The sequence below is a fragment of the Onychomys torridus genome, chromosome 3 (assembly GCF_903995425.1).
Source record: "Onychomys torridus chromosome 3, mOncTor1.1, whole genome shotgun sequence".
Lineage (NCBI taxonomy): Eukaryota > Metazoa > Chordata > Mammalia > Rodentia > Cricetidae > Onychomys > Onychomys torridus.
The window spans coordinates 112,393,772-112,407,599 of NC_050445.1; the positions used below are offsets into that span (position 1 = coordinate 112,393,772).

At 47.5% G+C, this 13,828-nt stretch overlaps 1 protein-coding gene across 1 annotated transcript in view; it reads right to left on the reverse strand.

The window, feature by feature from the left end:
* Positions 1–13,828, reverse strand: part of Antxr1 (ANTXR cell adhesion molecule 1) — a 194,036-nt gene that overhangs the window by 77,884 nt on the left and 102,324 nt on the right. The window contains exon 13 of the mRNA XM_036182094.1: positions 406–501. Within this exon, the coding sequence (XP_036037987.1) occupies positions 406–501 (96 nt within the window). The remainder of the gene's footprint in view (positions 1–405; positions 502–13,828) is intronic.

Sequence of the window (13,828 nt, forward strand, 5' to 3'; positions counted from 1 at the left end):
AAAGTTTATTTTGGGAAACATTTCCTACCAATATAAACCTAGCATCATACGATGTATCAATAGATCCCAACTCCAGCAAAGTGCTTTTGGCTAATGACAACACCCAGCACTGTCTGTGTGATTTTCAAATACCAAATAATATGCTTTAATCTTTGCCTTCTACATGGCTGTACCCAAAGGCTTTGCCGTAGGTGGTCTTGCCCTAGCTCAAGCTGACTTCTCATGCTCTTAGATCCAAGTGACCAAGCCTGGTTTATGCTGATTTTGTATAATTTGTAAAAAAAAAAAAAAAAAAAAAAATGCAAGATTCATCTACCGTGACAGTACCTCCCCCCCCCCCCCACTGAGGTACCTGGGGTCTTCATGTGACCCTTGCCTCTTGTGGCCTGAGGCTGGCCCACTTACCACTGTGCAGCAGAGGGGCCAGAACCACCAGAGCAGGGCCAGGGCCAGCAGCAGGAACAGGATCAGCAGGGCGATTGCCAGGATGGAGCCGTCTGACTGTGGGTGAAGAGAGGGTGGTCAGTGACAGGTGGAATGCTTGAGGGCATCCCCCCAACAATGGTAGATTTGAGGCCTAGATAAGATCACAGTGCAATACACGCTTGAGTCAGACTCTGCCCATCGTTCAGGGTCAAGGTCCCATATCATATTCTCTTTGGCTGCTTTTCAAGAGAAATGGATTTAATGGTTCAGGGATCTTTATTTCGGGATCATTCTGAATGATCCATCTTACAGGTGTAAAGGCAGCTAAAGACTTCCCCTTGTCTCTGAGCCCTGTCTCCATCTTGGGGACAGATTTCAGCACCCAAGGCCCGGGGTTCGGGTCACCACCTGGGATGATTCAGAGCAATCCTACTTAGGATTCAGCCCCACATCCTACACAGAAGTGTGTGTGACAGCCTCCTAGGCTGTGGGGGCAAAGTCTAGAACCACTGATGAGAGGCCACATCGGAAAGGGGACAGGGCCACTCTGCAAACCTACAGGTGAGGGTAGGGCGGCTGAAAGACAGGCAGTCAGCTCGTGGGGCTGTGTGTTGAGAGAGCTAGGCAGCAGAGGTCAGGTTTAACCCCTTCAACAGGTTCCCAGACCAGTCCTTCGGATGAGCATGGCTGCAAACCTAAGTCCCCCCTTGTCATCAGCTACCATGTTCTGATCCGCTGATTCAGAAAGCACCTGGGATCATGAATCTAAGTCCTTCCCTACCAGCTACACAGTACCACAGCTTCCTGGGGACATGGGACACTGCTGTGCACATCAGAAGCAGCCTGAGTGATAGATAGCCCCAGCTTTGGTCTAAGAAAACCATCTGGGATATTTGCTTAGATAATAATACAGTTAAGAAGGACAGCAGCCGGGCAATGGTGGTGCACGTCTTTAATCCCAGCACTCAGGAGGCAGAGGCAGGCAGATCTCTGTGAGTTCGAGGCCAGCCTGGTCTACAGAGTGAGTTCCAGGACAGGCACTAAAACTACATGGAGAAACCCTGTCTCAGAAAAAAAAAAAAAAAAAAAAAAGGACAGCTGCACGAAGTCTTAATGTACAGTTATCAAGCTATAGGCTACTAATGCCGGAATGTGCTATCAAGTAACATTTAAACAAGAGAGACAATTCCTGGTACAGAGAGAGTTCTGTACACTGAGCCAAGAATGAGCAGCAGAAAGATTGTCTCTGCTATTCACTAACAATTTCACCAGTAGCTTTTTGTTTGTTTTGAGGCAGGCTCTCATGTGGCTCAGGCTGGCTTTGAATTCAGGATTGGGCTGAGGCTGGTCTTGAACTCCTGATCCTTTCATCTCCATCTCCCGAATGCTAGAGTGCTAAGGTTATAGGTGTCTGTCCCACACTGGGCATTTTCACTGACAATTTATTGGTATGTACTAAAATGGTAGAGTGCCTTCACTGGTAGGGCAATTTGCTTCTTTTTAAAATCTATATTTTCTCTTCCCTTTAAAATTTTTTTCATAATGAGAAATATCCCAAGAGGCTTCTTTAGAATATCCATGTGGGGGTCTCCTCTGGGACATGAGAGTGTGAGCACATGGAAGGTTATTCAGTCAGTGATCTGTGGGATCCATAGATGGGCTCAGGAGGATGGAGGCTTGCAACCCAGCTGTATCACCACCATGATCTTTAGGGAGACTGTTTACAGCTCTACCAGGCTCTCAAGGCTGTCCCCACTCCCACAGCTACACAGGAGGGAGGCTGGGTGGCCTGTCCAGGGTGACCCCACAAGCTAATGGCAGAGCCAGGGTATGAGTCACTCCCACTTTGAGAGCTCAGTAGGGCTCTGGAAGAGGTTTAAAGGCAACTCTCAGTCCCTGGAACTCTCTGGAATGTCTTTGACCAAAAAGCCAGGGAACTAAACACCCTTGGTTTCAGCCAAGAAGCCAAGGTTTGGGAATGTGGGATTGCCCTCAAGGGAGCCAGGCCTCAGGCTCAGGTGCAGGGCTGGGCAGCCAGAGTGGGGGTGGGGGAAAGCAAGGGTCCAACAGCAGACAAGGCCATGGCAGGAGGGCCCATTGGACCTGCATACAGAAGTCTGGAATAGAGCATACAGTTAGTGGCGTCTGTGAGAAGTCACGTGTTAGTGAAGGGCGAGTCTTGTGGCCTGTCTGTCTCTGGATTCTAGGCGACAGAGAGAGTAAGAAAGCCTCTGTGTCAACAGACAACAGAAGGACATGAGATGGGAGTGGAGAGGAGAGAGCCAGGCTATCCCATATAAGCGATCCCTTTTAACTCGGAGCTGGAACCTTCCTCTGTTTCCCCATAGTAACCAACACAGTGAACATTTCAGATCGTAAACCTGTCTGCACTTGGAATAAGAAGTGCTTTGGTCACCAAGAGGCTTACAGAACTGCAGCCTTCCATAAAGACTGCAGGCTACAGCTATCCCCATTATACACAACAGCCTCCTCCCGTTATTGTTTCTGCCTCAGATCAACTGAAACAGAGGCTGAGATTCTGAAGCATGCTTCCATATTCCCCTGGAAGATGGGGGCAGTTTCTGTGGGCAGCAAAGGTGAAGGACTGGCTTATAGTGGGGGAGAATCTTCTAAGACATTCGAGTGGACATTGATGGCTGGTTCTGCTGCAGCCCCTTAGGAGTCATAATACCTAGCTGTAGTGGAGGAGGAAGAGGAGGTTGAGCAAGGTGCCCTCTCCACATGCCAAGGCACAGGGTGGAGTGTTAAAACATTTTCTTGTGCCTTGGAGAAAGCTGCTGCCTAGGTCTCAAGTACTTCTTGAAGTCATTGATGTCACATTCATAAATGTCACTATCAAATAAGGAAGTACTCACTTTGTTTTCTAGAAACAGACGTGGAGCTAATAGTTCATCAGGAACTAACATGCCCAGCAAGTGTGTATTGTGTCTCTACTTAATGCTTAGTAGGCAGAGCTGAGGGGCACGGGACCAGCTAACTAGTCAGGCCCAAAGTGCTCACAGTATGTGGAGAGATCTAAACCATGGTGCGGGAGGACATGGCTACTCGGAGCCTGCACACCCGTCACAGTATGTGGAGAGATCTAAACCACAGTTAGGAGGACACAGCTACTCGGTGCCTGCACACCGGCACTGAACAAAACACTTTTTCTCTTTTTACATTCTGATGGGAGGATGAAGATGATAATGGTGATAAAACAATTACTAACATAGCTAATATTTATGGGCACTTAGTGCAGGGATTATCTTTAGTTTCTGTGTACTAGGCTACCACATTTCATTCTTATCAATAATTTGATGAATTCTAAACGTTATTTTTTATTTCCCCCACCTTGTAGTTAAACATTCTGAGGCAGGGAGATCCAGAGAAACTTTGAAGGTCAAGGTTTTGTTTGTTTTATTTTGTTTTTACACAGAGTCTCAGAGTCTCTCTGTAGGTCATGCTGACCTCAATATCCACTCTTCACACCTCAGCCTCAGGAGTGCTAGTGCAGTCAGGATTCACGTGTGGGCAGCCCGGCTCCCAGGTGGAAGCAGCAGGCTCTGTGCTTATCTTCTGGGAAGTCAACATTGTTTATATGGTAGAGTTACAGAGCATGGGGAGACGGTTAGGAATCAGAGACCAAAGGGCAGACTATGGCTCCCAATCTGTCAGGTTCTTTCTTGGTGACTTTGGACAGGTCACTCCCAAGGTGCTCGCCTTTTAATAAAAGTGCTCAGTGCTGGTCTTACTGGCCGTGGCTGGCTAGTGCCTTGTGCTTCCTAGCTTCTCGGCGTGGGGCTGGGTGCTTCAGGCTCAGAACTAGCTTGGTTGCTCTAAACCTGCCATCCCTTCTCAATCTTCAGCGAGTTCCTAGAGGAAGATCTTTACATCTCCACTCTTCTCCATATGACAAGGGGCAGCCTCTGTCTGTGGCCAAGCACTATCTAGAATGTTCCAGAATATACACCAGACTGGTGCCTGGCACTATAGAAGGTACTCTGTCTTGTGCCTTGCTCTGGGGGCAGATTGCCCTGCTTCCTTTAGAGCTGACCTCCAATAAGCCCTCAATGTTCCCAGCTCAGTCTTGGCCCATTCTGTTTTAAATGACACCTGCTCTGCAAGGCCTCTTCATAGGTGAGCATCCAGAAGGCTCAGGGGCTACAATCACACACAACCTGACTCTGGACCAGCGTGTTCTGGGGCCTCTTCCCTGTCTGTCCACCAGGCCTGTGAGGATGAAGCCTGCGGTCCAGTGGGGCCATTTATTTGGTAACTGTGTCTGCCAGGTCCCATCCTGGCTGGCTGTGTTAAGTCAGGCTATGGCTTACTGTAAGTTATCATATATTGCATATAACTGCACTTGTCAAAAGGCTGTGCACTGCCCTAGAAGACTCCACTTTATAGGTATCTTCTCACACCATTTTGAGGGAAAAGGAGGAATGTACCCCCTGTGTGGATCAGGAGCTGCACCATCAGCCAGGCACCGCCACCCAGCATAAACTGGTGCATGATCTCTTCCTGGGATGGAGCCACCCTGTAAGTTCATTGGGAGTGAATTGCAATTGTAGGGGCACTTGGATGTATTAAAATCATATCACAGAAACAAGGCCCAAGAAGTTGTTAGATTCATCAGACCCAGGAAAGGGTGTAACTCCTTCATTTGGACCCATAAAGTGATGCACACATAATACTTTGATGGTACATCAGACCCAGGAAAGGATGTAACTCCTTCATCTGGACCCCATAAAGTAACATAATGCTTCGATGGTAAGGCTCCACAACAATCTATTATGTAATACCTGTCGAGTGCATCACAGACTGGCAAGTGAAGAACCCCCTGACTATCCTTGGAGCATCAGCTTGTTTGGGTTCCCTGTTGTTGACATGTCTACGTGACAGCCTGTCCATTCACCTGTTCAGCCATCTATCTGGTCCTGGACCTAAACCCACCATTTCCAGCTCTGGACGCTTGCTCAGTCTTTCACTAACAACAACACTGTTATGTTCACACCCTCAATGCCAGCAGCAAACCCTTCCTGGGTGGCACTAACCCAGTTCTTTAACAGACTCTCTTTTGGCCCACTCCTGACACCTCCTAAACTCTGCGCAGGCTCTTTAACTTGTATTTATTCTGTAAACCACATATATGCATGTAGATAAATGGATTGTGTGCTGTGTGATAGGAGAGTTAATATTAATCATTAAAATTGGCATGATAGAACCTGCATTTATCTTAGCCAGGCCCCCGGGGTAGGCGGATGAGAAGACAAATTTTGAAACAGCTAAAGTGTGTGAATTATTGTTATTCAACAAAAGCTGACATTGTGGGAAGACACGAAGCTGTTTGCCCATGATTTTGGCACAGTGTGCTCAGGACACCAGTGCCAAAGCGCAGCAGGTGTGAAGGCACCAGCCCGTGGGGGTATGCCTTCCAGCTGGGGAGTACTGAGGCTTTCCAATGGGCAACTTCAAGCCTGTCCCCACCTTACACTCACACAGAGCTGCTACTGAACATGCAGACAGGTGGCATTAAAGTGGAAGGGGGGAGGTGCTCAACCCTGCTCCCTTCTCTGAGGAGCTCAGTGACTGAGGTGGCATTCTCTGAACGTCAGATTCACTTGGCTTCTCCAGGCTCACAGACAAAATAAGGGCACCCTCTCTCTTTTAGATATGGGGAGCTTTGTACTCAAAGGTAAAGATTTACACACACACACACACACACACACACACATACACAAAACAAAACAAAAAAAACCAAAACAACAACAACAACAACAACAACAAAAAACCAAAAAAACCCCCAAAAAACAAAAACCCTGAAACCTTGTCTTGGTGGATGGAGTCTAGATTTTTTCAGATTTCTTACACTCAGCATGGCGTCGGGGAGGGGTGTGGGATCATGCCCGGGCTTGTTTGCTGTAGGAGAGAGGCCTCTGGATGATACAAAACCCAACACCCCGGCCCTTTACTGTTTTGTTTTGGGGGTTGTCATAGTGAAGGGAGGAGGCATTGGCAGGAGGCTGGGTTTGTTCAATGTAAAGAAAGCTGGGCTTGTGCCAGGAATCTGCCGGGTCTGGGGTGCATCCCAAAAAGCATCTTCTTGCAGGGCCTGGGGACTGTGCCAGCTAAGGCGGGACCTGTTTCTTCCCTACTCTTGATGGTTCCTCCTGGGTTGGGGTGGAAAGTGTGAGGAAAGACTCCAGGTCTTCCTCCTCTCCCTCAGTAAATAGGGGGAGAGCACAGGGCACACCTGGACTTTGGAGTTACAGGCAGTTGTGGGCTGCCATGTGGGTGTTGGGGATTGAACTGGGGTTGCTTGGGTCCTCTGGAAGAACAGCCATAGCTTTTAACTCCTGAGCCATCTCTCTAGCCCCTGGCCCCTAGTATCTTTAACCCTAGCATCAGTCCTGGTGACTGCAGCAAAGGTGTTTGGAGAAGCGTGTGCTCTAGCGAAGTGTGCTCTAGCGAAGTTGGGGTAACAGAAGCCCGTGCTTGTGGGCAGAGGTTTGCAGCAGCTCGGCAGTCTCTTCTAAGATGGGCAGGCTTGTGCTCAGAATTATTGAAGTCACTTGTGTTTTCAGAGGGCTGTGCTGTCTGGCAGACACTTAACGTTTAACAATCGATCGATAAGGTTCTGATCCCCAAGTGTTTGACTAATTAAAGGATGTCCAGCTGATCTCTGGGTTCTCCACAGAGGACAGGCTGATGACATGGGGCTCCAATGTTCCCTCCCCTCTTCCTTCCCACAGACCCACTTTCTCTGCTACTAAGCTGGTTGTCTCTGAAACACACTGACAGGGAAAGAGATCCCCCCTCCCCACAGCCAAGGGCAGCTCTGGCCACCCACCTGTGTTGTCACAGCTTGTTCTAAATAGGGCTATTGCTGGCGAGAGGAGCATGCTCAGTCATGGACTATGGGCATGTCAGCTTATCCCTGCTTTAAGGGAGGACCGCAGGGTAGAGGGATGCAGGAAGGCTGTATCCTGATCTCCTCTCCCTCTGGCTAGGGCCTTGCTCTGGCAGTCACATTCCAGGGCCCTGAGGAATGTAGATCCTTTCTAGCTGGCTGCTCAGAGCCTGTTTCCTGCCCAGACAGAACCAGTGGAGCATGGGCAAGTTTGATTTTGAAAGATGGAATTTAAGTCATTTTATTGCTGCTGAGAAGTTCTGGATGGGCAAGGCTGGAAAACAAAATCCTCTCTCCTAGAGCCTGAGTCTTCTCATGTCATTTCTGGCTGATCTGCCACACCTGTCTCCTCACTTCACTGAAACTCTATTCCCCTGCATCCCTGTTGGTCGGCCCTGCCCCGACCCTTCTCCCATCTCTGATCATTCCTTCCCAGCTTCTTCACAGGCTTCTGCTGGCATGTTGCTTTGGAAAAGTCAGAATGCCCCATGGAGCCATCCTTCCCCACCCTCCCCACCATTAAAATACTCTTTAATTTCCTGAACTATTAGCTTACGTCTTCATTTGGTGGCGTTAGGTTGACATGCAGTCTGGTTATAGTGTTGTGTGACTCATGGACCCATCCTTGGTCTGTTGCTTTCTTTCTAGCCCTCCCCAGAAGTGGCTCATTTTATTTCTTGGTTCAAACTTTCACCTACATATAGACAGACACACAAGTCTATCTTGAGCCGAGACTGGTCCCCTCTTCTCCTGCCCACTGACATCTTGCTCTCCTCTGGTCAAGCCAGCTGGGAACCTGAAGTTGAGTGAATTTTCTTTTTCTACCCCTTTCTCTTCCCACGATTACAGCCTCTGCCAGTGTATCCTGTCTCTCTGCCCCACACCCTAATTCAATCTGCCTCTGCTCCTTCCACCGCCAGGTGAGGTTTAGAATCTCCAAGTGCCCTTCCTCACAGGCACAGAATCCACCCCATTCCACTCTTTACTCAGCACCCTGACACCTAACCTGTCCTCTTCAGGCTCTGGCCAACGCTTACAAATGTTCCTAACCTTGGAGAATCTAGAGAAAATGGGCACACCCCTTTCTTCAGAAAAGGACAGTTATGTGTACATACAAGCTCACAAATTTCTTATTAAAGTCTCAGGGAATCCATTAAATCCTTAGGACGCACTACCCCTGCACATTCTGGGTGCATGGTTCTGACTACTGGTCACCAGCCCTTCGTCATTTCTCTGCTGTCCCCAGCTCCCTCTTTACCTGGTGCTTTGACAAAGCTCAGTGGCATTTGGTACTGTGTCCACTTTGCTTTTCTCCCAGTTTCTTCCTGAAACACCTTTTCTAACCTTCATTGTTTGGACAACTGATTTTCAGTGCTAGCCGAGACATGAATCTTTTATACCCAACATGTATAAAGCACCTACCCCATGCCTGGCTTTCTCCAGACACTCTAAAGACACAAAGGTGGATATAGCTGCAATCACAAACCATTAGCTGGGTGGGGAAGACAGAGCAGTGGGTGTCAACACTAAACTGTAGGTGTCTGTGCTTGCCTTAACTCTGTGTGAGCATTTCCTGTGCCTCACAGGGATTCTCTTCACCATCTTCACCCACTGACTTTAAGCTCCCAGAGCACACGTCTGATTTAGTCTCTTTTCTACTTTGAAGCTTAGTACAGTGTTTTAAATGGAAGGACTCGTCAAAAGGAAAGACTCAAGATGGTCACTCAACTATTGGTTAGCTAGGAGAAAATGAGAACTCAGCAGGTTAACGTCTGTTATAGCATCTCCTGAAGTTTCTTCTCTGCTGCAGACCCTCGCAGGGAACAGCTATACCAGCCCCACCATCCTACCATCCCCTCGAATGAGTATGGGGGATTTGGCAGGCCATCCAGCCCCTTCTACCTTCTCTGCAAACATAAAACTGAGACAACCAATCCTTCCCAGGCCTGAGGCAAGTCTGCAAGTGCCCACAGCTGACCTTTAGGCCCCTTGACTCGCCTTCCTGTTCTCTCCTCGATTCCACGCCCCAGTGGGTTTCCGGTGCTGTGCCCAGGCTTGGCTCAGGAGGATGAGTTTGATTCCTGTGAACAACCTCATGCTAACTATGACTGGAACTACAATGCGCATGCACCCGTGTGTGTGCGTGTGTGTGTGTGTGTGTGTGTGTGTGTGTGTGTGTGTGTGTGTGTGTGTGTGGCGGTCCTCAGTTACATCTTTGAGAAACCTAAATCCCCAGCTTGCTACCCTAGTGTCCATGAAAACACAACCCAAGGGAATCTCTAATGGTAAACCTAGGGGCTCCCACCGAGGCTGACTGAACAGCAGTGGGGGGCGACATAACTGAACACAGAGATTCCTTCTTGCCACCTGAGAGGCAATGATGGCTGTGAGGCTGACAGCATCGGAGACATTACAGCCCTCAACTGGAAAAGTGGGTGTGAGTCACCTCAGCCTTTGTGGGGTTCCTTCAAAAACAGGTCTGGGAAACAGGAGGCTGTTCCTGTAGGGAATGTAAGAGAACGCCCACATCTGGACGAATTGAATGCCCTGCAAGCTAGCAGCTTTGGAAGATTCCCTCTAGGATACAGCCACAGCAGTCTTGGAAGCCCACCCACAGGTCTCTCCTCCTGTGCTTTCCACCAGGCAATTCCAGCTTGAAAGCCCACCACCTGCTTCCCCAACGGACAGAGTTTTAAGAATTGAACAATGCTGACATCTCTGCTGTCCTTACTGAGGATATGCAAATACTGTGCCTTTAAATTCTAGCAGTTTCTAAGCGAAGCACAGGAACCAGTTGGATATATAGTGACAATAGTTTGGAGAAGTCTGTGGCTTTCTAAGAACTCATAACTCATGTAGATGTGTAAACCCTAGATTGTGGTGTGTGTGTGTGTGTGTGTGTGTGTGTGTGTGTGTGTGTGTGTGTAGATATTCCGGTCCTGAAATGAATCCTAGCCCCCCAGGAAGGCAGGTCAGAGGCAAAGGGCCGGCTCAGAGAGAAACACAGGTTGCAGGCAGTTCAGTTCTAGAGGATGAGGTAACACAACAGAGTCGGAGCTCACAGCACAGTGTGGGTAAGACACTAGCCGAGGCCAGGGCAGTCTGTGGCACATCCAGACAGCCCTTGGCTAGGCACAGTGAAACTGGGTGGGTGGACAGAGAGGAGGGCATTGCAGAAGGAAGATGAACCATAATCAAAGGTCCAGGCAGGGCAGTGGGGAAGTGGGGATGCAGGAGTTGACTGCACACAGTATCCGTGAGAAATCGCACTCACTGTGAAGTTTTAAGGACTACCGGCTCTTCTACTGAGGACACACTGATGTGTGCTTAGGTTGGGCTTGGACCTCTGTGATGACCTTTTCTAAGTCCATGAGTTTGGGCGATACAAGTAAAACGACACTGCTTTAATGCTTTCCCGGTGTTGGGTTGTGTTTAAAAGAATCCTAGGAAATATTTTGGTTGTCACTCACTCAACTGCTTTTTAATCTTGGCAGAAACTGAACACAGCATTAAGCTCACTTCTCTGGGCACCAAGTAAATGAGCATCTGCTTTAGCAGCTACAGGGTAGGCAAAGGAATGCTGGCTGGGGTCCTGCCGCTGTGGCACTGGGTTTAGGGAGAAATAAACTCTCAGCTTCTGAGTTTCCTTGGTGCTATAGTAAATATGGTGAGACAATTGTTCCTTGAGCGGTGTTTATTTACCCTCGTGAGACCTGACTATTCTGTAGGGAGAAGGGATTTGCTTGCTTTGGAGGAATAGGGCGATATGATTAGTGTCAGTCCCAAATAAGATCTTCTTTACAATTAAAAAAAATTACACTCGTGTGTGTGTGTGTGTGTGTGTGTGTGTGTGTGTGTGTGTGTGTGTGGTGTGCATGTAGTGTGGTGTGTGTGTAGTGGGATGCGTGTAGTGGGATGTGTGTGTGTGTAGTATGATGTGTGTAGTGTGGTGTGTGTGTGCAGTGTGGTGTGCATGTGTGCATATACACATGCATGTGTTTATGTGTATAGAGGTCAAGGGCAACTTTGAGGAGCTGGATCTTTCCTTCTACCGTGATGGCTCTTGGGATGGAACTCTGGCCATCAGGCTTGGGAGCAAGCACCTTTACCCACTGAGTCACCTCACCAGCCTCTGAATAAGATCATTGTGAAGAAATCACCTCAGAGCCCAGGACAATGTGCGGTTTGCTGCAGTGTGATTGTAAATTGTCAGTATGGTCTGGGTTGGGCTTGGCTCCTCCCATTCTGTCATGGCCTAGCCTGCCAATTGTGGGTTCAAATGCTAGTCAGTTAGCTTAGTGTTGGGGAGGAGCTCTCAGGCTCCCTCCACTTTTGATCCCATTTCCCACACTGCTAATCTCTCCTCTCTCCCCTCCTGATTTCTTTTAATGTTTCTTCCCACTGAGCCAGCTTTTGAACCCTCTGTAAATTGTACATCCCATGTAATCAATTCTCTTTCACAGCTGGCCACTAATCCAGCATGCTCAACCTAAGACTCAATCCTCTGGCTTAGCCTGGGCCACCCAGGAGCAGATGTGAATGGACACACTGGTCACTCACTAAGGCCTGTATACTTTCGGCATGCACATTTCCCCCCAGGCTCTTACTCAGAGATTGGGCTTATTAAACACACAATTTAAACAAGCTTGGTCATCTGGGCACCTAAAAGCTTATATGTCAAAGTAGAAAGGGGAAGAGTCCAAGAAACAAAACACTAGGAAAAGTGAAGCTAAAATAGCGCAGAGGCTGAGGCTTAGCCCGAGAGCCCAGGCCTAGCATGCAGAAGGCCCTGCCTTGGGACCCTCCAACGCTAAGGCAAGCAAATCCTAACAAAACACAGTGGCCAGAAATGGCTTTAGGGTTCTACGGCCTCACCACTCCAGGGACTCAGAGCAATTTGACAAATTTTAGCTGGGAATAAAAACAGGAGATGAAATGTAAACTACAACATTTCATAATATACTCCGTGAGAAAGGAGGAAACTGAGAGGGCAGGGGTGATCCCAGTGTGCCTTGCTCTCTCAGTCCGCTGTGTTAGTGACCTCATCCTAGCCCAGCCTGTGACAGCGCTAGGTTTGGCTCATCTTCTCATCGAACCTCTGCAGTGAGAACACAGCTCGGAGGATATATGCCTGTTTCTCTTTTCCTATCTGCTATGCTCAGCTAACAGCGACCTTGTTCTCTCCACCATTCTTGTCTTCTTGTTTTTGTCTTGCTTGTTTTAAAGACTTATTTATGTGTGTGTGTGTGTGTGTGTGTGTGTGTGTGTGCGCGCGCGTGTGCGCGTGCACACACACACACACACACACACACACACACACACACGGGCGCTCACATACTTTTGGGTGTCTTTGGAGGGCAGAGAGGGTAGCAGATTTCCTGGTGCTGGAGTTATAAGAGGTTGTGAGCTGCCTGACATGGGTGATGGGAAGTAACTCTGGCCTCGGAAAGAGCAGCACCTGCTCTCAACAGCTGAGCCATCTCCCCAGCTCCTGCCCTTCAAAAAATACTATTTCCAGGTTTTTACTATTTTGCTCTTTGATCTCTCAAGTTCTATGTGGAGATGACTATAACTACTTTTTGTTTCTTATACAAACTCTTAAGACTACGACTTTCCCTCTGAGAGCCACTTCGGCTACACTCTAAGTTTTGGTATGTGGTGTCTCTGCAATGGATCGGTTCCAAGTTTCTTAACTCACATTGGCTCATAAATTACTCAGATGTGGGTTTTGAATTTTGAAGCACACAAGATTTAAAAAATTTGTTGGTAACTTCACTAGCTATTGATATTTAATTTTTTTGATTCCAGAGCATGAATGTATTCTGTATGATGTCACTTCTCAGGTGGGTGGTAGAGAGGAAGTGACTGAGCAGAATTTTTTAAAGTATATTTCATTTTTTTAACTTTTGCTTTTACAATACAGATGAATGAAAAATATTCTACCTGATTCCAGTCACTCACTCTAGGATGCCTCATTATTTTATGGGCTACTAAAGAAAACATTTATCCATTAATTAATGATGCTTTATTGATTAACAGCATCATTTTAATTTCAGAGATGTTAAAATATAGGGAAAACAGTGTGTGTGTATCTTCTAACCAAGCAAGACATTTCTAACAATTTAATTTCTCATTTTATACAGCCCTAAAATTCTAATTACTATTTAGGACTTGTTCTGCATCCATAATCTGTCCGGCAGCTATTTTTTTTTACTGCATTATTTAAATCATTTGTATTTTATTAATTTTTTGATGGCTGACCCATTAATTACAGACAGATGCATATAAATCTCCTCTGAATAGAAGGTGGTGGGTCCATAAACTTCTCTTTGTCATTTTCTCAGATTTGCTTTCTTTGTGGTATAGGTGTGTCATTACCTGAACACCAGAATCATGGGAACTTCTGAACCATTACATCATGCTTGGTCATCATAACAGTAATAGGTCATCACTGTCTTCTCCTTCTTCTTTTTGCTATACAGTTTAATCATT